The following is a 25,226-nucleotide window of genomic DNA, read 5'->3' on the forward strand; positions in this document are numbered from 1 at the left end:
GTCTTAAATGTATGCCATTTGATTATATACAGCTCTGCTCTGGGATAAGTTTCCAATATCTGTCCTATCAATGCCTTTCATAATTTTGTATACCTCTATCAGGATCACTTCAGTCTCTCTGCTCCAAGGCAAATGAACCCGGTCTATTCATTATCTTGTCATAACTGGAATGTGCCATACCGTACATCGTTATGGTGAAACTCCGCTGCAAGTTCCCCAGTGTCCTTCCTACAGCACAGTGACCAGAACAGTACGATCTACTTGTATCCTGACTAAATATCAAAGATTCAAAGCTCCAGTTTAATGTCAGAGAAATGTATACAATATACATCCCAAAATGCTTTTTCTTCGCAAACATCCACAAAAACAGAGAACTGCCCCAAAGAATGAACGACAGTTAAATGTGAGAACCCCAAAGTACCCCCCAACTCCCCCTCCTGCGCGTAAACCAGCAGCGAGCAACAATCCCCCCTCCCCCCCACCAGCAAAAATAAAGCAAGCATCGACACCGCCACCAAGCACTCGAGCGTGAGCAAAGCAACAGCAAAGACACAGACTTGCAGTTACCTCAAAGACTTCGCATTTCATCCGGCATTCGACAAACCACAGGTTCTCCATAAGGGAGAGGGAGGTGACTCCATTTTCCCAGCGAGCGGGGAGACATAATAACAACTCGCTGGTTTACGATGTTAAAAGTCCATTATTTCACTTTTTTTCAAGCTCTGTGCCTGAAGATCGCAGAGATCTCAGGTCTTTGGGCCCACAGCAGTAGATTTTCCAACTCCCCCAAGGACACACTGGTCTCCTGCTGTGACACCGACACTCGATCCACCTGTCTCCAGAGCCCCGAGATCTTAGGCTTCCAAATATGAGTCGGACTCTCAGGCCGAACCCTTGGCGTGCCAGACAACGGCCAGACCTGAAACCCTGAGAACAGGTCCCATTCCCACAAAGAACCGGTCTGTGTGTAACTCCAGGTCAGGGTCTTCAAAAGAACCTTGAAAGGGAAAAATAAAGATATTAAAGATGGAAATAGAGCAGTTTCCAAAGATGCAAGCAAAGGAGTCGCTGTTTAGTGCCATTTTAACTCCTCCTCCATCTCCATCATGTATGATAACCTCCACACTCTTGTACTTTATGTGGTCTGGTCAATGAAGGCAAACATCCCATACACCTTCACCACCTTATCTACCTGTACTGCCATCTTGAGGGACCCCCGTCATTCATAGTACATTTCCTACGTTATTAGCTTTCCAAAAATGCATTGCCTCCTACTTATGGGAATTAAATTACGTCATTACTTTGTCCAGATGATCACTGTTTTTCTAAAGCCCAAGAATACCCTATCAACAACACTACCAATATTCAAATCATCTGCAAACTTACTAACCCTATCTTCTATGTTCAAGTCAGTAATGTATATAACAAACAGTAAGGGTCCCAGCTCTCAGACATGTAGTACACCACTGGTCACAGGGTTCCAGTCTCTAAAGCAACCTTTCACTATCATGTTCCGTCTCCTATTACTAAGCCGGTTTCGCACCCAATTTACCAATGTATCATGGGCTGTAACCTTTCGGACCAGCTGTCTGATGCTGCCTAGTAAGTTAGCAGAGTTTGTGTAGACAGCATCAGCTGCACTGGCCTCAGTAATAAATTTTGTTGCTATTACAAAGCAAATCAATCAGATTGGTTAAACATGATTTCCTCCAAACAAAATTATGCTGACCATCTTTGATTAAGCCCTGCCTTTCCAAGTTCTGATTAATCCAGTGCTCCTGAATTATTCCAATACATTTATACCACTGACTTGAGATACCCATTTCTTTATTATCTGGCTTATCCTTGATGCTCTTCTTGAATAACGATATCAACATTTGTTGTCCTACAGTCATCTTGCACCTTGCCTTCAGTTAGAGAAGTTTTAAAAATCCTCATATCGCAGCCCAGGATACCAGGATACATTGTAGGCTGTAGGGATTTATCCACTCTTATGGCCACTGTGACATCAAAGCTGCATCCGTTCACATTAGACTCCAGGTTATCACCACCCTCTCCCTGAATACAGATGTGACGCGTTCATTTAAGGTTTGACTCTGTGTCTATGTACAGATTGCCATATTGGTGCCCCCCACCCCCCAGGCTCCTTCCTTTGTCTAGTTACCCTCATGTGTTTAGATTGGATAAGAATTTTTTTTGTCATATACAGTATAAGAAAAGTGCAATGAAATTCCTCGCTGACATGAAGTCAGAGTTAAATGGTATACATGGTAGTAATAAAGACAGTGAGTGCAAAAACAGAATAGTGCAGAGATTGTAGTGCAATCAGAAGAAGTGGAAAAATACTGAATCAACAATAAAGGAATGGTGAAATTCAGATTCTGAGAATGTGGTAGCATCCGATAAATATGAGGCTGTTCGTATAGAAATCTGATAGTGGTAAAGAAGCTGCTCCTGATCATTAACCTTTCAGGTTCCAGCATCTTAGATTACTAAAGCGAGAGGTCAAAAATGTCAATGGCCAATTGATTTGTGTACAATTTCAGAAAGTATCCAGGGACTACATCTGTTCTGGCAGTTTCAGTGAATTTTCCTTCAAGAAAGCAAATTTAACTTCCACAAATGAGATGTAAGACAGGTCGATGGGGAATTTGTGCCTTGTGGAACTCTGTTTTCAAAGGTTTCAAAGATGTCAGAGAAATGTATACAATATACATCCTGAAATTCTTCTTCTTCGCAACCATCCATGAAAACAGAAGAGTGCCCCAAAGAATGAATAACAGTTAAATGTTAGAACCCCAAAGTCCCCTGCAGCTCCCCCCTCCCACGCATAAGCAGCAGCAAAGCATCAATAAAGACACAGACTTGCAGTACCCCAAAGACTACTCGTTCACCCGGTAATTCGACATACCACAGGCTCTCTCTCTCTCTCTCTCTCTCTCTCCCTAATAAGGGAAAAGGAGGTGTTCCAGTTTCACGGCGAGAGGGGAGACATAACAAACAACTCGCCGATTTACAATATTAAAAGTCTGTTGCATCGCTTTTTCCAGGCTCTGCCCAAAGAATTTGGGTTTCTGGGCACACAGCCAGCTCACTGCTTTCCATCTTCAGTGTACTCCCACGACGCATCAAGCAGCGGCCCCAACCTCGAGTCTGCCTGCCTCCAGGGCCACGAAATCCCGAAACCCTGAAGGCGCGCTAGTCTTCTAGGCCGTGTCCTTGGGATATCAAATAGCAGCCAGTCATGAGACCCTGAGAACGGTCCCATTCCCACAAAGAACCAAAGTCAGCGTGTAACTCCAGGTCAGGGTCTTCAAAAGAACCCTGCAGGGGGAAAATAGAGACATAAAAAAATAAATTACAAAAAAGAAATAGAGCTGTTTCTGAAGATGCAATCAAAGGAGTCACCGTTGGGTGCCATCATCTCCTAAGCTCCTGCTCAAAATGACTGTTAACCCCATCCCTTTGACTTGCAAAAGCAGAAGACACACTGGTTGCATTTGGAGAGTACGTTACTGAAGTTAGCTTGATTTGGTGTCCCCAGTAATGATGAATTAACCATCATAGTTTTCTGTCTCCAGAGTTAATTTCCAGGTATAATTCATTCCTTGCCATGAGGATACTAGCTTGAAGTGATTCATAAACTGCTAACAAAAGATGGACATGAATTCCCTCAGTAGATAAAAGGGGCAGCAGTTTGAGTTGGTATTCCAGGTCAGAGAAGCAGAATACAGCTAAGACTGACACATCTATGCACCGCAAAGCATTGATCATTGGATGAGGGTATCATACAGTCCGTACAAATAACGGAGAAACCATCAGATTGTATTGCAAGATCAGGTGAATCATGCGTGAGCTATGTTGCAGTGAAACAAAGAACATAGCATTCCTGATCTCCCTTTGAAATAGCAACTTTGCTCTGAGCTTTTCAAGCTTATTTTCAAGTGAATGAACAGTAGCTAGAAGCATGCTGGGATGGAGCTGAAGTTCTCATAATTTCAGCCACTCCTGGGGCCACCCCTCTGACTACCAAAGCTGTGCCAGTTGCAGTTGGTCTAATAAGTATCAGTAGTTCCACAAGTTCCTCTCATTTAATTATAATTAACATGGGACTTTCACCACTGGAACCTTGTCCATGTTGGATCTGATAATAAAGGGAAATTATCAAAGAGGCTGGTTTAATGAGTTGTATGCAAAATAACACTGCTCTGTAGCCAGTTTTTTGTCTGAAAATGGCTTGGAATTTTCTTAATCTTGTCCAGCCAACAATTTTTTTTTTGTTTTTGTTTGTGGTCCTTTATCAGCCTTAAGTATCTCCCTGTCTTCAGTACTCTGGATCTGCCATACGCTTCCTTTTTAAACAAGCAGTCGATATCTCTTGACATGCAGAATTTCCTGAATTTGCTTTCCTTATTGTTCAGCCGTCCACATTGACTATAAAGTCTCATTATTTCCCTTTTGACTTTGTGGCAGATGTGTTGTATTGTTCACATTATTGAATTCAGAATTTTACCCACAATACAGATGGGGTCTAAATACACCAGGTGTGCAACCTGCCTTTGGACTTCCCGACCAGGTAGTCAGAATGCACAACCGCTCCTCCCTCCCTCCCCCATCATTCTCAACATGGGTACCCCACCAACCCCCGGGCTGTGTACTGAGCTCATTGCTGTTCATTCTGCTCTCACATGACTGCACAGCCAAACACCCGAGTAATAAGATTGTCAAGTTTGCCGAAGATACAGCAGTGATGGGACTCATCACCGACAACAATGAGGTGCCTACAGAGGTAACGTGGAAGCGCCCATGTCCTGGTGCTAGGCAAATAACCACTTCCTCTGTATCAACAAGACGGAGAAGGTGCATATCAGCTTCAGCAGAACTAGCACCACTCACATCCCTCTTTACATCAGCAGTGGAAACTGCGAGTCGTTTCAGACTCCTGGGAGAGCACATCTTGCACAACCTCTCATGGCCCCAGAGCACTTTTTCATGATCAGGAAAGCTCACCAATATTTTCTGGAGGCTGGAGGGAGCTGGACTATGCACATCTGTACTTGTGTCATTCTACAGCTGCTCAGTAGAGAGCATTCTAATAAACTGCATGGTGAGGAGAAGGCACTTGAACAGACAGGAAGGTTCTACAGTAGATCGTCAAAACTGCCCAGAGCATCAGGAGCACCAGCCTAGCTGCCAGAAAGGACATACCTACAGAAAGGTGCCAGAAAAGGGTCAGTAATATTATGAAGGATCCCACCCACCCTGCTTATGGACTGTTTATCCCACTCCCATTAGGAAACAGGCTACATTGCATCCGTGCCAGTACCACCAGACTCAAAACCAGTTACTGTCCCCAAGCAGTAAAGATGATAAACACCTCCACCCCTGCATGCCCCCAACCACCAATATTTTATCAATTACTGTTGTGACAGACATTCCTGTGCCTAGCATCACTTTGTGAACGTATAATCAATCTGCGGATATAAGCTATTTTATGTATTTCTATTTAATGTGTGTTTTTTTATTATTATTATTATCCTGTTCTTTATCTTGTGGGCTTTTTGTGCTGCGGCGGATACAGAATAACAATTATTTTTTTCTTCTTTACACTTGTGCACATTAAACAATCTTAAATCTTGAATGTTACGATATAATTTAATAGCATGTACAAATATGTAAACAGATTTTAACTCTGTTTTTGATAAGGACTGCTATACTGTATGTCCAGAAGTAAATATCCACATGCATTATTTAATACCTCTTTAATATGCAAAATTATCTCAAGATACTCAAGGAGGTATGGCACAGATTTTAAAAAAAACAAAGCACTGGAGTTTGGAAGTGACAAAAATCTTGGTTGTTAGCACAATTTCTTGCAGCGATTTTTCCATTATAACTTGCCGAAAATGGGTACTACTCAACTAATTGAAACAAGAAGTCCTTTTCACCTTTGGTAAACTGAAAATTATATTTTCATGTTCTCAGTTTCAAAATATTTGCAGTATTTTCCCTTAATTCCATTTTGCATTTCCTGTTTTTCCTTGCATGTGTAGTTGATAATCACTTTCAACTCTCTCATAATCTAATAGTGGCTCCCCTATATAGAGAAGTCTTCCTTGAATAAAGATCTAATTTTAAAAACAGTTCTGTGTAAAAACATTATAATTTTATTCATTTTCGTTTTGAAAGATATGGAGAGGGTAAAAAGGGTTTTGTTATTGGGTAGACTGGAAAAGATGGGCGTTATTGATCTTAGAGAAAGCTAAGAAGAGATTTGGGAGAGAATTTTAAATCAAAGCAAATATAAGTACTGTAAATGAGAAATCTAAGTCATTCCTGCCTGCCGATTTTCATCCCCTAATTTAAGTGATTGTAGTTTCAACTTCAGCAAATTATCAAGTTGTATTTTGAGTCTTGGCATGCCAGACTGTGGTGGGTGATAAAAGTTAAAACTGAGTATATGGAATTTGATCCTTAAATACCTGTTTCTTTGCAGAAGATCTACCTCATTGGGTGCTGTCTGCTATGAAGTGTCTAGCAAACTGTAAGTCAATAATTTCCAAAAACACAATGTGGCTAATGGCATTGAGTTATCAGAATTGATACAAAATTGTCCTTAGTAGCCATGTAAAATGCTGGATGTGATGGAGAAGTAGGGAATGGTAAGTTGCTCAGAGGTGGATTTTGATGGAATGTGTGAAGAAGAGATGATGTATCAGAGAAATCGATGTGGAAGGAATATGGACAAAGAATGTATGGAATGATTTTTTTCTGTCATTTGTTTTTACTGAAAATGGCATGGATTATGTGGGCGGAGTATGTGATTAGAAGCAAGAGTGCAGTAGTAATGGGGAGGGGGACTGAGGAGGGATGGCAAGTGATATGGTCGAAGAACAGCTAGAGTGAGAATGATTAACATGGAGCATGAAGAGAATAGCCATGTGTGGACCAGGAGGGAGAAAGAAAGATGAAGAGTAGATTGCAAGTGTGAGTAAGGTGCAGAGAGGAACAAATATCATCAGCAGTGAAAATCATCATGTGCTGATGTAGTGGATTTGCTGAGAGTGACACAGAAAAGTGGAGGAAGTATCCTTGAAGAAAGTGCTCTCATCAGAGCAATGAAGGCGAAGGAAGTATTATCTTCTGCCCTTTGGTTGGGACTGTTCACTAGACGTTCCTCAGTACCGTTATGTCACATCTTGGCTATGCTATGCAGATTGGATAGATGGCCTCTAACAAGTACGTGTGCATTGCATAGGAATGAATATCAGAACAATACTGTTACACTCTTTTCACGGAAGGATTGCACCAAAGGTATGATAGATTAGGAGGTCATTCTATAATGAGTCCTAATCTCATAATGTGCTGACTCAAATGATAATAGTACAAATAAAACAAATGAAGTGTTAATGTTTATTTAATTAATAAGTAAAAGTAATTATCTCTTTACAGTTTGAAATCTGACTTTGACTTTATTTTAAGTTGAGCTAGTAATTCTCATTTCCCTTCTAATTTTTTAGGTCCTCGGAAGTGATTTGACTTTATTAGTGTGCAATGTTGCATTACGTTTTTTATTGCTATTTATGACTCTAATTCAGGGCCCCGGCACAATGACCTGAATCAGCCAACATATCCAGGTTTTGAGCGAGATGTATTTAAGACTGTTGCAGATTACTTTATCAATCTTCCTGAGCCACTGCTTACGTTTGAATATTATGAACTCTTTGTGAATATATTAGGTAGGTACTAGTAAAGCCAAAATAATCTAAACTCATAAATGGATTTTTACACTAGTAGTTGTGCGACTGCTATTTGTCTCATTATGAAAGATTTATTATGCCTAGCTAAAGGTTTATTAGTATATAATTACTTTGATGGGATTTTTGCAACTGCTTTTGTGGGAGGTAGTTAAACAATTAAAATAAGTTTTCATACCCTTTATAAATGTTAATTTCCACATTTTTTTCAACTTGCTCTGTGCTTTTGATGTCACTAACACATGTTGCAAATGTTTGTACATTGCCTTTGCTGTACTCCGAGTGCCTAGTATTTGTTTGTAATCTGTATTAAATTTCTTTTGATTTTCTGCTAGTTTTGTGTGGTTACATCATGATCTCAAACAGACAACAAGGAAAACGCAAGAATTTGGATGAATTTGGCTGTCCACAGCCAGCAAAATCACAACACCTGAATAGCCATAAAACCTCTTTCAAATCGACTGAATGCTTGTTGCTGAGCTTAATTCGCAAAGACATTTCAGCGAAGCCCACGCAACAACAGGAGGAAGTCAATATATCTGAGCAGAAACTATTTCGAAATGAGCATAATCTTCAAAAAGGATGTGCTAGACGTCTAAATCAACATGTGAAAAGCAATAAGAAAGCTGATATTAAAGATCAATTAATAGGAGGCAGCTATCAAAACCTAGCTCACTTAAAAAATGATCTCAGACAGCGCTGCACAATCATGTCGAGGCACCACTCAGTGGGACACATTGCAAGTGGGGATAAGGTACGCAAGCCACTGAGCCACATTAACCTGAATGTGGCAAGGCCTCAGAATGGTACTGAACAGCCCCATATTCAGGGCACCCAGCCCCTCATTAATAGTAGACCTAAAGCAGAATCAATGTCAAATCTGTATCTGGAAAGTGGCAGACAGCAAGTTTCTAATTTCAGCACCATGTGCAGCTCAGCATGGACTTTGGCTGAATCCAGTAATGAACCTCGGACTAAATATACAAATCAAGAATTGGCCACTGGAGAGGCGACCAATGCAATTGACCAAAAATCAGTTCAGGGTCAGGATCAACAGAATCAGGATTCACAATTTGGAAGATTGCACTATTTTTCAAAAGTTAATTACCATGAGCTTAATACAGCAAATAACTATAAGATATCCAAAGGCGTGGGCAGCTGTTTTAACATAAATGCTCCAGTTGCTGAAGTTACAATGAAACCCCATTGCTCACCTCAGCTAGGATTAAGAAGACCAAGTGCATTTAGTTTGGCCAACACAGGAACTGGATATCCAACTGCAGATGGAGTCATGTTCCAGTGTTATAAGTATACTGTGGATGGATCTGAGAACTGCTCTTCAAATGACTGCCGTTCAACCTTTGCAGAATGTTTGAATGACCCACAAAGTAAGAATGATGCTTAATACTGTATGCATTGCTTGTTATTTTTGTCCAAGCTTTTGTGTTTTTGTCACTTCTCTTAAAGGGCCAAATATGTGGAAGTTAAGGGTGTGTCTTTAATATTGCAAGTGGATTTTTGACATTACAATAGCCCAATGCTGATAGCTAAGATAAAATTGAAACCTATAATCTGTTAGAATTACTGTATTTAGATTGGGTAGGTGGTGAATTAGCATTTGTAGATAGAGTACAGAGATAGAATCATTGTGGAAGTATCTTTTCCAAGAAGTTAATTAAGAAAATATGATAAAATGTTCAAATTTAAATCCTGAAATAACTGGTTAAATAATTGGTACATGTAATATTTGGATTAAATGAAGATGTGAAAGAATATAAATTGATTACCTGTTTATGTATCCCAGGTTTATTGCAACCTCATCTAGAGCAGGTTGCTATAGAAGCTCTCCAGATATGTTGCCTTCTTTTACCTCCACCCAATCGCAGAAAACTGCAACTACTTATGCGCATGATATCTCGTATTAGCCAGAATGTCGATATGCCACAGCTTCATGATTCTGTGGGAACAAGGATGCTGGTATGTGGCTATTTCATTCTCAGAGGACTTGGTGTGCTGAAATATGGCATGATGTGTCTTGGTACTAAGCTGAATTTGTCTGAATTCTCATATTGTAAAAGATAAGACAGGTGGTAACTTGAAAGAAGATGGGATGTTTTCTACTCACAGTAAGAAATGATACGTACCCAATGTTGACATCGAGCAATGGCTAACTTGAGAGGGCACAGTTTTGAGGTGCTTAGAAGTAGGTACAGAGGAGATGCCAGGGGTAAGTTTTTTATGCAGAGGGTGGTGAGTGTGTGGAATGGGCTGCTGGCGACGATGGTGGAGGCAGATACAATAGGATCTTTTAAGGGACTCCTGAATAGGTATGTGGACCTTAGAAAAATAGAGGGCTATGGGTAACCTGAGGTAATTTCTAAAGTAAGTACATGTTCAGCACAGCATCGTGGGCCAAAGGGCCTGTATGGTGCTATAGATTTTCTATGTTTCTAAATTCTCAATTAGACACAACCATGAACAGTAAAGGCCCTTTTGTTGATGATCAATGGCATTCCTAACACTACTCACTGAAAAAGTAACCTGCTTGGTACCATTGTGTTTATTTTTTGTATTTTTGAGACTAATGTGTGAAATTACTAGACTAGTGCTACAATTGGTTCTCTGGGAATAAGAAAGAGCAATAAGGTAAAAAAAAAAATCCAAATGTGAAGGTAAGCCAGCCAGTATATAAAAGATGATACCAAAAGTTTTTTACAGGTATATAAAGAGTAAAAGAGAGGTAAGAGTGGATATCAGACCACTGGAAAATGACACTACAGAGGTAGTAATGCTAAACCACAGAATGATGAACTTAAGTATATTGTGTCAGTTATAATACTCAATAAGTTTGCCCAACTTCCACCAGGCACACTACCAGCAGCATGCCTGAAATCTGAGGAAGTGTCAGGGAGCAGAAGTAAGCGTAGTCACTGTACTGAGAAGCTGCTTGGGAAGCTGAAAGGTCTAGGTGTAGATAAGTCATCTGGACCAGAAGAACTAGACACCAGGGTTTCTGAAAGAGGCAGCTAAAGGGACTTGGAGGCATTAGTAGTGATCTTTCAAGAATTACTGGATTCTAGAATGGTTCCAGGGTACTGGGCAATCACAAATGTCACTCCATTCTTCAAGAAGGGAGGGAGGCAAAAGACAGGAAATTATGGGTCAGTTATGGGCCAGTGGTTGGTAAGATGTTAGAGTCCATTATTAAGGATGAGGTTTCAGGGTACTTGGAGGCACCTGATTAAATATGCCAGAGTCAGTATGGTTTCCTGAAGGGGATATCTTGCCTGACAAATCTGTTGGAATTCTTTGAAGAGATTACAAGTAGGATAGATAAAGTTGTATATTTAGATTTTCAGAAGGTCTTTGATGAAGTGCCACACATAAGGTTACTAAAATAGATAAGAACCCATAGGATCATTGAAGAGATACTATCACGGACAGTCGATTGGCTGACTAGCAGAAGGCAAAGATTGGAAATAAAGGGGACCTTTACTGGTTGGCTACCAGTGACTAGTGGTGTTCAGCGTTGGGTTCACTACTTTTCACATTTTTTGTTTATGATCTGGATAACATTATTAATTGCATTGTGGCCATGTTTGCAGATGGTGGAAAGATTGATGAAGGGACTGAGGAAATGGAATCTGCAGAAAGAGTTGAGAACAGGCAAAAAAGTGACATGAAATACACTGTAGGGAAGTATACGGTCATGCACTTTGGTGGAAAGACTAAAGGCATAGACTATTTTCAAAATGGTGAGCAAGTTTAGAAATCAGATGTGCAAGTGCAAAGGACTTGGGAGCCCTAGTGCAGGATTTCCTAAAGGTTAACTTGAAGGTTGAGTTGGTGGTAAAGAAGGCAAATACAATGTTATCATTCATTTTTAGAGCACTAGAATATAAATGGAATAGAATACAGGATGGAGATGCGTCTCCACCAAAGGAGGTGTAAGGTGCTCCTTCCCTCCGCTAGCCTGCAGATCATCCTTGGGCAAGGTGTAGCACCTGCTTAGTTTCCCAGTCAGGGTCATGTGAAGCCATAGGGGTTGGTTGTATGAGCAGCTGGTGCATATCACAAGTCCTGGTTATGCGACCACTGATGTCAGGTAGACAATCTCTGAAAGTGTTGATAATGGCTGAGGTCACCCACCTTGTAAAGACACTGCCCAGAAGAAGGTAATGGCAAACCACTTCTCCAGAAAAACTTTACCAAGGACGATCAAGGTCACGAGACCGCGATTGCCTATGTCATACGACACGGCACATAATGCCGATGATGAGAATATAAGTGTAAGGATGTTATGCTGAGGCTTTATAAGGCATTGGAGTTTTGGGCATCATATCCCAAGAAATGATGTGCTGACGTTGGAAAGGGTACAGAGGAGTTTCATGAAAGTGATCCCGGGACTGAAAGGGTTAATTATGATGACTATTTGATGGTTCTGGGCCTGTACTTGCTGAAGTTTAGAAGAATGAGGGGAGAATCTCACTGAGTCCTATTGAATATTGAAAGGCCTAGATAGAGTGGATGTGGGGGGAATCTTTCCTTTGGAAGGAGAGTCTGTGACCAGAGGGCACAGCCACAGAGTAGAGAGGTGTCCCTTTAGAACGATGAGCTAAAACCTCTTTAGCCAGAGGGTGGTGAATCTGTGGAATTTGTTGCCGCAGATGTCTATGGAGGCCAAGTCATTTGGTATATTTAAAGCTGTACTTGATTGATTCTTAATTAGTTAGGGTGCTTTTTCATTTGTGCAAATCTTTCCTTCATTGAAAATGCATTAGAAATGTATAACTCTCGCAGCAGATATTGTCACCCTATGTCAAGTCCTTCAAAAGCTACTCATAATGAATTACATATTTTAAAAGATCCTTTTGTGAAAGTTGTTTTTAAGTCTTGTTTAATTTCCAGCTTAAACTTAGATTGATAATTCATGCGCCAGTGGAAATTGTATATTTTTCAGGAAAGCAAAATTTTTGAAATGCTTTCTTGCATGCCATGTATTCCCAACCAGCATTATCTAATCCTTTAGGCCATTATTTCACCTCAAATCTCACCAATACCATGTCTAGGAGTGATATACCTCACAATTCATTGTTTATATGAAATAAATTAAGGCTAGATGAGATCATTAGCACTATTGATCAACCTGATACAGTTTCTGGCACATAACTGCATCATTACCATGACTTGCTCAAGTGGTCCATTAAAACTGATAGATTTGATATACCTGAAAAATTGCTATTTGAGTGATTTACGGGTGAGCAGTATTACTATATTGGAATTATTTCTGACTGAGAAAGTTCAATTTTATTGTCATGGTCTTGTGCACTGTATTTATGCTATCAGACCAAAAGACATACGATCAGAATTAGGCCATTTGGCCCATTGAGTCTGCTCAGCCATTCTATCATGTCTGATCCTTTTTTCCCCTCCTTAGCCTCACTCCCCAGCCCTCTCCCATAATCTATCAATCTCCACCTTAAATACACCCAACGCCCTGGCCTCCACAGCTGCCTGTTGTAACAAATTCCACAAATTCACCACTCTCTGGCTAAAAAAAAATCTCCGTATCTCTGTTTTAAATGGACGTCCATCCATCCTGAGGCTGTGCCCTCCTGTCCTAGACTCCCCCACCATGGGAAACATCCTTTCTACATCTGCTGTCTCTAGGCCTTACAACATTTGAAAGGTTTCAATGAGATCTCCCTTATCCATCTAAATTCCAGCAACTCCAGAGCCATCAAATGTTCCTCATGTGACAACCCTTTCATTCCCAGAATCATCCTTGCAAACCTCCTCTGGACCCTCTCCAAAGCCAGCACATCTTTTCTTAAATAAGGAGCCCAAAACTGTTCACAGTACTCAAGGTGAAGCCTCAGCAGTGTCTTATAAAGCCTCAGCATCACATCCCTGCTCTTATATTCCAGACCTCTTGAAATGAATGCTAACATTGCATTTGCCTTCCTACCACCAACACAACCTGTGGGTTAACCTTGAGGGTGTTCTGCACAAGGACTCCCAAAACCCTTTGCATCTCAGATTTTTGTTTTTTTTCTCCATTTAGAAAATAGTCTGCACATCTATTTCCTCTACCAAAGTGCATGACCATGCATTTTCCAGTATTGTATTTCATTTGCCACTTTCATGCCCATTCTCCTAATCTAAGTCCTTCAGCAGCCTCCTTGTTTCCTCAACACTACCTACCCCTCCACCAATCTTCATATCATCTGCAAACTTGTCAACAACGCCATCTATTCCATCATCTAAATTATTGATCTACAGTATAAAAAGAAGCAGTCTCAACACCGACCCCTATGGAATACCACTAGTCATCGGCAGCAAAGCAGAAAAGAATCCTTTTGTTCCCACTCACTGCCTCCTACCAATCAGCCAATGTTCTAACTATGCTAGTAACTTTCCTGTAATACCAAGGGCTCTTAACTTGGTAAGCAGCCTCATGTGGCTCCTTGTAAAAGGCCTTCTGAAAATCCAATATACAACATCCATTATCGATCCAACTTGTGGTCCCCTGAAAGAATTCCAATAAGTTCGTCAGGCAAACTTTTCCCTTAAGGAAACCATACTGACTTTGTCCTATCTTGTCCCGTGTCACCAAGTATTCCATAATCTCATTCTTAACAATTGACTCCAACGGCTTCCCAACCACTGAGATCAGGCAAACTGGTCTATAATTTCCTTTTGGCTGTTTTCCTCTTTTCTCAAAGAGTGAAGTGACATTTCCAATTTTCCAGTCCTCTGGCACCATGCCAGAGTCCAATGATTCTTGAAAGATCATTACTAATGCCTCCACAATTTCTACTGCTACCTCTTTCAGAACCCTGGGCACAGTTCATATGGTCCAGGTAGCATGTGTCTTTCAGTCTTCCAGTTTTTTGAGCACCTTCTCCCCTGTAATAGCAACTGCACTCTCTTTCTTATCTCATACCCTTCAACACCTGGCACACTACTGGTGTCTTCCACAGAGAATATTGATGCAAAATATTCACCTAGTTCATCTGCCATCTCTTTGTCCCCATTATTATTTCTCCTGCCTTGTTTTTTAGCGGTCCTATATCCACTCTCATTTATTTTTCATTTTTAACTTACATGAAAAAACCTTTACTATCCACCTTGATACTATTTGCCAGCTTGCTTTCATACTTCATCTTTTCCCTTCTAGCAATTATTTTAATTGCTCTCTGTAGGTTTTTAAAAGCTTTCCAATACCTCTATCTTCCTGCTAATTTTTGTTTTGTGTATGCTCTCTAATTTGCTTTTACATTGGCTTTGACTTCCCTTGTCAGCCACAGTTGTACTATTTTACCATTTGAGTATTTCTTTGTTTTTGGAATACATCTATCCTGCACCTTCCTCATTTTACCCAGAAACTCTCACCATTGTTGTGCTGCTGTCATCCCTGCCAGCATCTCCTTCCAATTTACTTTGACCAACTCCCATCTCATACCACTGTGATTTCCTTTATTACTCTGAAATATTGTCAGGTCTGGCTTTACTTTCTCCCTATCAAATTTCAAGTTGTGATCACTGCCTTCTGAGGGTTCTTCTACCTTAAGCTCCCTAATCACCTCAGGCTTATTACATAACACCCAATCCAGTATCACTGATCCCCTGGTAGACTCAACGTTAAACTGTTTTAACGAACTATCTCGAGAGTGAACAAATTCACTCTCTTCAACATGATCTTCCTAACCTACCTGCATGTTAAAATCTCCCATGATTATCATAACATTGCCCTTTTGACACGCCTTTTCTATTTCTCGTAATCTGTAGTCCACATCCCAGCTCAACATTTTCACATTTTTCTAATGATTTCATGCCACTCTTTACTAGCAGAACCACAATACTCCCTCTGCTTACCTTCCTATCCCCCTATACAATGTGTAGCCTTGGATATTCAGCTCCCAACTACAACCAGCCTTCAGCCATGATTCTGTGATGGCCACAACATCATACCTGACAATCTGTAGAAGTGCAACAAAATCATCCCTCTTGTTTCTTATACTCCATGCACTGAAATATAACACTTTGAGTACTGTATTTGCTACCCTTTTTGATTCTGCATCCGTAATGCACTGATACTCACCCTGCTGTCTGAAATTTTGTGCTGTCATCTGCCTGCCCTTCCTGACGGCGTGTCTGCATGCTATCTTTGCGTATTTTAACCAGCTGTGCTATCCTGAGTCCCTTCAATCCAGTTCCCATCCCCCTGCCAAATTAGTTTAAACCCTCCCTAACAGCTCTAACAAACCTGCCCGTGAGAATATTGGTTCCCCTCGGGTTCAGGTGCAACCCATCACTTTTGTCCCTCAGTAGAGATCCAAATGATCCAAGAACCTGAAGCCCTGTCTCCTGCACCAGCTTCTTGGCCATGCAATTATCTGCAAAATCATCCTGTTTCTGCCTAGCTCTCTAAATTCTCTCTTCAGGACCTCTTTGCTTTTCCTTCCTATGTCATTGGTACCAATATGTACCAAGACATCTGGCTGCTCACCATCTCCCTCCAAAGTGCTGTAGATGTGATCCAGGACATCCCTGACCCAGGCACCTGGGAGGCAACATACCATCCAGGTGTCCTGTTCACGTCCACAGAATCTCTTGTCTGTTCCTCTGACTATTGAGTCCCCTATCCCTACCACTTCCCTTTTTTCCCTCGTTCTCTTCTGCACCTTGGACCCATGCTTAGTGCCAGTAACTTGGCCTCTGTGGCATTCCCTTGGGAGGTCATTCCCCCAACAGTATCCAAAACGGTGTTCTTATTGAGGGGAATAGCCACAGGGGTGCTCTGTGCTAACTGTCTGTTCACCTTCCCATTCCTTCTCCTGACGGTCACCCAGCTACTTGTCTCCTGCAGCTTCGGGGTGACTACTTCCATGTAACTCCGATCGATGATCTCCTCACTCTCCCATACAATCCAGCTGCTGCTCCGGATCCCTAACACAGTCTTCAAGCAGCTGCAGCTGGATGCACTTCACGCAGATGTAGTTTCCTGAGAGGCCCAAGGACTCCCAGGATGCCAACAACTGACGTGAAGAACACACAACAGCCATTTAAACTACACTAAGTACTCCTGACACAGTTTTCTTTAAAAAAGGAAAACTTAACAGAAACTTATCCGGAGCTAATGCCTCTTCTTCTGAGCCAAAGCCTGACACTCCCACTCTCAAAACTGGCCCACTCCCAATGATGGCCACTCCCCTTGTCTCACTGTACTTTTATTTATTCTTCTCTGCACCACTCCCGCTGCTGATTGGGCCACCAGAATGACACCAAACGCCCTTGAAGCTCTCCTTGTAAATGCTATAAAAATTAGTTTTTACTGTACTGCAGTACAAGACAAGGGCAAACATATGTTAACATAATCAAATTAACATAAATCATACACATGTGCAAAATAAAGTAAACATGATGACATTATTGCAAGCTTGAGAGAGGAAAAAATAAGTTTTATCAAGTTGGTTCAAGAACCTGAAGGCAATGAAAAAGAAGTTATTGTTGAACCTTGACCTGTGGGTCTTCAGGCTCCTGTACCTTCTGCCTGATGCAGCGTCATGAAGAGGGTATAGTCCTGATGATGGAGGTCACGTTTCTGAGGCATCACCTTCTGTGGGTGTCCTCCATGGGAGGGGAAAGCTGTATCCATGCTGGAAGTGACCAAATGGAGAAAAAGAAGAAATAAATAAAAGAGCTAAATTTGCAAATTGTTTCTTCACTGTAATTCTTTTTTTACTTTACAGGTGGTTAACACTTTTTCACACTGTATATTACGTTGCAAGAAAGAAGTTGACCTTGATGAATTGTTAGGTATGCGACTTGTTTCTTTTATACTGGACCACCATCAAGAGATTCTACAAGTACCATCTTATCTGCAGAATGCTGTAGAAGCTCACATCAACCATCTCCAAAGAGTTAAGGTACTTAATATTTTTAACAAATAAAATATTTAGAAACAGTGTTAGATGTGTTTTAATTTGCCGCAAAGTGGCATCAATTTCATCTGTTGAATTAGAGTGAAATATTAAAGTATGTTCCTAACTTATCCTCACTGTGTTTCAGATTCAGTATCCATGTACAGATGTGAATCCTTCAGTCCCAATGTATACATTCTGCCAACAGATAAGCAATAAGGAATTTGAAGAACAAAAGGTTACTATAGCTCAGTGTGCCATGGCTGAGTTATTGGAAAATATTGTGGAAGACAAGAAATTATCAGTCAAAGACAAGAAAAAAAAACTTAAACAAGTAAGCAATGAAGCATTGTGTGTCTTTTATTTGACGGGAGTGGAGGATTAAGCAGAGATAATTACACCAAAAGGAGCCAGTCTGAGAAGTGGGAAAGTAAATGAGCTCCTTGAACATTTTGCAAATTATGGCACTCTTCCCTAAACTCAATGCACCTTAAAATATTGTTCACTCATATTGCACAAATGATTCATAGCACTTCTTTGAATTAACATACTGCAGAACAAATTAACAAAAAAAAAGAATTCTGTACTACTTCTTACAAATTATCTTGTTAAAAGCATAATAACCTCTCACTCGCCCCCAGTCTGTCCCCACCCCTTTCTTCACCCATTGTCTTTGCACTCTCCTCCCTAGACAATATGCGAAAGCTAAAGGCCACGCTGATTTTCTTCCAATAGCCACTTATGCTCTCATTTTGCCCATATTTTCCTTTTACATTTCCAGATATTTATTGCATTTGAGGGAAGAGTTGATTGAATTAATGTGTCAGTTAGAAATCTACTTTAAATGATAGTGATCCAATGCCCAAGCTGAAACTTGGCAATGGTGGTGGCATCTGTCGGTCTCGAGAGGCCATGGATCTGCGCCTGGAGTTTCCAGGGCGCAGGCCTGGGCAGGGTTGTATGGGAGACCGGCAGTTGCCCAAGCTGCAGGCCTTCCCCTCTCCACGCCACCGATGTTGTCCAAGGGAAGGGCACTAGGACCCATGCAGCTTGGCACCGGTGATGTCGCAGAGCAATGTGTTGTTAAGTGCCTTGCTCAAGGACACAAACACGCTGCCTCAGCTGAGGCTCGAACCAGTGACCTTCAGGTTACTAGTCTGATGCCTTGCCCACTAGGGCATGCGCCAACTTGGCAATACTTCAATGATAAATACAGGTATTTTCTCTTATGCTATTAACAAACCCAAGTAGTTTGGCCTCATTGTGGCATACACATTTTATTGCCACAGTACTGGGTGGCAGAAATGGGATACATCAAGCTACAGTACTAAAAGTGTAGAATCATTTGCTCAATTTAATCCAAATATGGAAACAAGTATTCAGTAACATGTTTTGCACATCTGGGTTGCATCCAAAGTTCTTGCATGTGCAAGCTGCACCGGCAGTAACAGCCAGACCAGACGAAGTACAATGTAGAATAGCAACCCGAGTATCCAGCCACCCTTAGCTTCGATGGGATCTGCCAACGAGTTGAGTAATGATTTGACAATATGGCTGCTGTTCTTTTCCTTTCCCTTTCAAGTCATTGGAAATCAGACAAGATGGAAAATAGGTGCACCCTTTCCACCTGAAATGAAACTGTTTAAGTTGACTCCTAGTTACATGGTCAAAAACGATGGTGTATACACAGCAAAGCTGGAGAGGTTTTAGTCGTATTGGATGTAAATTTCTCTCTGGACCTGTGTACCTAGTGGAGTACGCGCAATAATCATGTATTTGCACATGCAACCTGGACAAAAGCCAATGTTAAATTGCCTACTTTAGAACAAGTCTTAATAAAATATTTTGTTAAGGAAAAAAGAATGTTAAAAATTGGAGTTCTATTAACCTTATTTTCTGTTCACCTTCAGTTCCAAAAGGAATATCCAGAAATCTATCAAAACCGCTTCCCCACGTCCGAGTGTGAGATGAAGCTCTTTCAGGATAGACCCAAGATCAAGCCACCATTGCTGATTATAATGAAGAAACCACTTAAACACCAGCAGAAAAAGCAGAATATCAGGAGCTGAACTAAATATTTTCAGAATTTTAAGATTATTTAAGGCTATTTGCACGATTCCTCAATTCCTTGATCTAACCATATGAAGTAAAGATTTCTTAAATTGTTTCTGGAAGGTAGAGAATTGAATCCAACAATGGAAGTTTAATCAACTGTAAATAAATATACAAGATTTTCAGGCAATATTTAGATAGGCATTTGTGATCACCTCTGTTCCTTTATAGTTGCTGAGATAGTAGGTATTTCCCTATTTTCAGATTTCAAACACTTAGACTATACTCCTGCAAAATTAGTTTTTATTCTGCAATGTTTCAGCATTCTTTGAAATGACTAATTTATAATGTATCAATGCATTGACATACTTTGCCTTGCAGACAATAATGAGTCTGTTTTAAGTCTTGATGAAACTGCAAGGCAGAAATGGGATTGATGCATTGTTGATGTATAATGCACGATTTTCAGTGCCACTGTTTTATATTTGAAATCAGAAATGCACTACCAAAGTTATAAAATACAGAATTACCATCAGGGAAATGTTTGACTCATTCTCATTATAATACCGTAATCCTCGTCTACAGTATACTCTGTAACCGGCTTTCATTGTTAGTGCTTCTGCATTTTTTAGAATTAGAATCAGATTTATTATCACTGACATATGACATAAAATTTGCTGTTTTGCAACAGAGACATGCTATAATATAAATCTTGTTAAAAATTGTTAAAATAAATAGTTTAATCGACACTAGAAAATACAGAAGCATTTGTAATTTTGTTTTATTGCCTCTTGTTTGATTTCCTTTGTTTTTATTGAGTTGGACAGAAAGGTCTAGCTTAATAATACTTAATCAGATTTTTCCAGTTAGAAATGTACAATGAATCATTTTTGGTGGTAATGCCTTAACCTGGAATTATTGGCATAATTGATTCAAAACCTCAACTACAAACTTTGTAATACAGCATGTTCTAAATTAAATTGTAAAGATAGGAACATTAAATTGGAATGTTGGAAAATATTTAGTAGATGCATGAGTGTGCAGACAAGTGCCTGAGTTGTCCAAACTTCTGAACTCCAGCTGGCTACAATGAGTAATATAGGGCAATTCTTAAGTTGCTTTGTTTATTTAGCTCCTCCAAGGTCAATGCTATAGCATGTTGCAACAATTACACCACAAAATTTCAGAAGGACAGTGATGATTGGTCATCTGGTCCTGACTGACAGCTACATATAGCTTGCAGCAAATGTCTATCTGCTGTCTGATGCCAGTTTGAAAGCAGTGGAATTACCGTATTTCATTGCTGCTCTCATGGAGGTCACAATATATTAATATATTAACACCTTGTCAAAGGCAATTGGATATAGATTGACAAGTACAAGTAGAAATAACTTCTGAACTTATTTTGAAACCAAACCAACATTTTCATGTAAGTTAAAGGAAATAAGTCTCCAACACCATCAGGATTAGGTTGGACTGCTTCAGAGAGAGAAACGGGTCTGATGGGCTGAATTCCTCGTTTGTGCAGAAGACATTGACCACAGCCATGCAAGTCGCTTTGGGTGGTGTCAATTATTTTGTATCCTGTTTTGCTGATTTAGCTACATACTTGTGCTACAGAGCTATGCACACAGACTCTGTAGAGATCATGTATACCTATTTTCCTGTTAATTGTTCTATAATTGTAACTATTTCATCTACGAACCTGAGCAGAGATTTATTTTGCTATAAACGCACGACTCCGCAGATCCTGAGTGACACATGCTAAATGCTGGAGGAACTCAGTAAGTCAGGCAACACCTATGGAGGGGAATATAGAGTTGACGTATCAGGCTGAGACCCTTCAGAGACTGGAAAGGAAGGGAGCACATCCAGAATAAGAAAATGGGGGGAGGGTGAAGTGGAGAAGGAGTACAAGTCGGTAGTATATGCAGCCAGGTTGGTGAGTGGGGAAAGGGGTGATGAAGTGAGAAGCTGCAAGGTGATAGGTGGAAAAAGTAAAGGGCTGAAGAAGAAGGAATCCGATAGGAGAAGAGAGTAGACCATGGAAGAAAGGGAAGGAGGGGAATGTTGAAAGGTACCCAGACAGAATATGAGGTGTTGCTTCTCCAACCTGAGAGTGGCTTCATCGTGGCAGCAGAGGAAGCCATGGACTGACATGTCAGAATGGGAATGTGAAGTAGTGTTACAGTGGGTGGCTACCAGGAAATCTTCCCTGTTGTAGCAAAGGTGCGCGATGAAGCAGTGCCTCTATTTTCGTCAGGTCTCACCTACGTAAAAGAGGCTGCTCTGGGAGCACTGGATACAGTAGATGATCCCGACAGACTCTCAGGTGGTGTGTTGCCTCACCTGGAAGGACTATATGCGCTCTTGAATGGTGTTGAAGAGCAGGGTGTAGAACTTGTCCTGCTTGTAGGGTTAAGTGCCAGGAGAAGAGCACTGGAAGGGATGAATGGACAAAGGGAGTCTCAGTGGGATGCATGGAAACAATTCAAAGCCATGTGGAGCAGGATGGTGGTAAGTTCCCAGGAAGGGGATGTGGCTGTGGGAGTGAATCTGGATGTGCACATGATTGAAGAGTTGGAGGGCAACACAGAGGGAGCAGTGAGCAAGGGCTCTTTTTTATTCTGGCTTCTTCCCTCTTCCTTTCCGGTCCAGATGAAGGGCTTCAGCCTGAAATGTAAACTATTTATTCCTCTCCATAGATGCTGCCTGACCTGCTGAGTTCCTCCAGCATTTTTGTGTATATTGAGAGGGGAATTGATTTGTAATGCATGGTTACATTTAGTTTCTCTGACTATCTCTATTTAGTTCAATTGGCTGATCTCAGATCAAGCCACTTTAATGAATGGCTTTATATTGATAACTAGTTTGGTCACTTTTTTTTCAAGCTTGGATATATTTTGCCGGTATAAAAACTGCTGCAAAGGACAAAAACACACATGATATTTTGCTTCGTCTAAACTTTTAAAAAGTACTACTGTTTTCCATTCTTGTGACTAAATTTTGTGCTGGATCTTCTTTCTTGACTCATGGGTGCATCTAGTTTGACCATTTAAACCAAAGGCTTTAGTACTTTACCTGTGCTGTGACGATTCGCTGGAGCATGAGTAAAATGTCATTTTGAAATCTTAGCACAGAGGGGCCATTCAGCTCATCATACCTCTGCGATCTTAATTTTTTCTTTTAAATGTTGTTTAATACTGCAACTTGGCTTTCTTTTCCTGTACCCTGCAAGTATGTGCCTGGATATTTTATTAAGATTATATAAAGGATAGGTGATCAGACCAAGGGTGGGATGTCAGATACTAGAGGTTGGGATTAAGGAGGTTTAGGGTGGGAGGACTAAAAGGAAATTTGAGATCTTTTTTACAGAGTGTGACAGGTGCCTGCAGCATGTTGCCTGGGGATGTGGAAGCGGGTATAATATCAACAGGCAGGTAGATGATTGAGGAATATAGACTATGTACAAGCAGATAGGATCAGTTTGTATTGGTGCTGTAGTCAGCACAGACATTGTGGTCCTCAGCGCTTGTTCCTACATTGAACTTTTCTGTGGCGTATGTCATGCAATCTGATTCCACCAATCTTTCAGGTAGATTTTACAGATCTTGCTTAGATCTGTTTAAAATAAGTTCTAATTTGCCTGCCAGCTCCTTTGGTAGTTAATATACTGTAAATCCTTTTTACTAGAGAGAAGTTTGTCCCTCGGGGTTTTGTATTGCACCGCACTGAATTCCATTTTTAGTCTTTCCCATTCTCTGTCCCGAGGCAAATAATCCCAGGATCTCCAGTGCCTTTAATCACCCAATATGCTGCTGAGACCTATTAGTGAGATGGCATAATTTCCTCTGTTAGGTATTTAATTACACTGTAAAGTTAAATATCCCTTGTGCTTTCTTGGCCATCTTTGTTGGCCGCTCTTGCACCAATTCAGACTTTTCCCATCAGGATCTGCTACTCTGCATTTGTTTCCCCAAGACATCTCCCTTGATATTTTCCTACATTCCGGCGCATTTGTCATGTTATAACTTGAAATATTGCAGCTCTCTCTGCTTCTGAGTTTCTTGTTATCCGCAGAATTTGATATTGTTCTCTCCACAAGTACATAATTCACACACTTGCTAGACCTGGTTGGTTTGTTTGGCATCATCTCTCTACCTGTTTGACTGTCGATGCTCAACTGAGGTTTGACCTCCATCTTTTATTTATACTCTATATTCTCAGACCCACTCCTCCCAGTTTTGCGTTCCTGGAGAACCGTTAGTATCGAGATGTTCTGCAATGTAAAACTAAATAAATTTTGTGTTTGTATGTTTACAGATTTTCATACAAGTTCCATGAAAATGAATTTTATTCTTTGTCCTTAAAATATTAAGTTACAATTAAACATTTTATATTTTGATTTATTCATTTATTTAGAAACTTCAGAAACTTATTTGCATGAATATCTTAAGTATATATTTTAGGGTCTTAAATACCTTATCTATCATTTATGTCTTGATGATATTTTTAATCTATTTGCAATAGATGTGGTTTTGCATTCATTTGTAATGGATCCATAGAATAAATTAGAACCAAATGTCTGTTTTGCAGTATTAAGTGTAAAAATGGGTGGAATTTTTCTAATTTCAGTTGATGTTATTTAATGCCAGTGTTGTAATGATGATGTTAAAAATTATTGTTGCTTGATTTATTTTCGATTGCTTTTCAAATCATGGTAGTGCATTAATATTTTCCAGAGAGCCTGCATTATTTTATACTTTGTTTCAGCCTGTTACAAAAGCAGCATAGTTTCCTTGTACTGTTTGATAAATCAAAGTGCCAAATAGATTGCAGAACAATTTAATAAATTTTCTTTTACATTTATTTCTAGTTAAAAATAGTTATCATCTTTAGTTGTACTGCATATAGCCATTTTACAGGAGCCAAGTCAAATTTGTACAATGGGTCACATTCTGTTATTCTTGTCTATTTCTTGCATAAAGTGGTTGTAAAATCATATAATGCAGTACTTGGCGATGAATCACAAACATAAGACAATCTGCAGATTCTTGAAATCCAAAGCAACACACAAAATGCTGGAGGAACTCAGCAGGTCAGGCAGCATCTGTGGAAAAGAGTAAACAGTCAACATTTTGGGCTGAGTCTGTTCACGTTTTACCAACGATGCTGGCTGACCTGCTGAGTTCCTCTAGCATTTTGTGTGTAAATTGGGAATGATTATTTGTTTTCCTGGAAAATTTGGCTGGTATAATTTAAGATTACAATGAGGAGAAATTGTATGTGGCATTAATCTCTGCACCCCAGAGAACCATAGATGTGGAGTCATTGAATATATTCAAAGTGGAGATTGAAAGATATTTAAATACAAGGTGGGTAGGAAGACAGTAGGGAAATGGTGTTGAAGTCAAGGTTGGATTATCAATGATTATGTTAAATATTGAAATAGACTGAAGAAGGCATTTGATACACTCCTGTTTATGTTCCT

General features: G+C 40.2%; 1 protein-coding gene across 2 annotated transcripts in view; it reads left to right on the forward strand.

Moving 5' to 3' along the window:
• LOC140737033 (DEP domain-containing protein 1B-like) overlaps window positions 1–24,604 on the forward strand; it is a 41,998-nt gene extending 17,394 nt beyond the window's left edge. Inside the window, exons 6-12 of one of the 2 annotated variants that reach the window (XM_073063139.1) lie at window positions 6,497–6,544; window positions 7,599–7,739; window positions 8,093–9,145; window positions 9,562–9,734; window positions 17,513–17,689; window positions 17,832–18,017; window positions 19,594–24,604. In XM_073063139.1, the coding sequence (XP_072919240.1) occupies window positions 6,497–6,544; window positions 7,599–7,739; window positions 8,093–9,145; window positions 9,562–9,734; window positions 17,513–17,689; window positions 17,832–18,017; window positions 19,594–19,752 (1,937 nt within the window). In that variant the 3' untranslated portion in view covers window positions 19,753–24,604. The remainder of the gene's footprint in view (window positions 1–6,496; window positions 6,545–7,598; window positions 7,740–8,092; window positions 9,146–9,561; window positions 9,735–17,512; window positions 17,690–17,831; window positions 18,018–19,593) is intronic. The other variant, XM_073063140.1, reaches the window with a different exon arrangement.
• The last annotated feature ends 622 nt before the right edge of the window (window positions 24,605–25,226 follow it).

Source organism: Hemitrygon akajei, chromosome 12, assembly GCF_048418815.1.
Source record: "Hemitrygon akajei chromosome 12, sHemAka1.3, whole genome shotgun sequence".
NCBI classification, from domain to species: Eukaryota; Metazoa; Chordata; class Chondrichthyes; order Myliobatiformes; family Dasyatidae; genus Hemitrygon; species Hemitrygon akajei.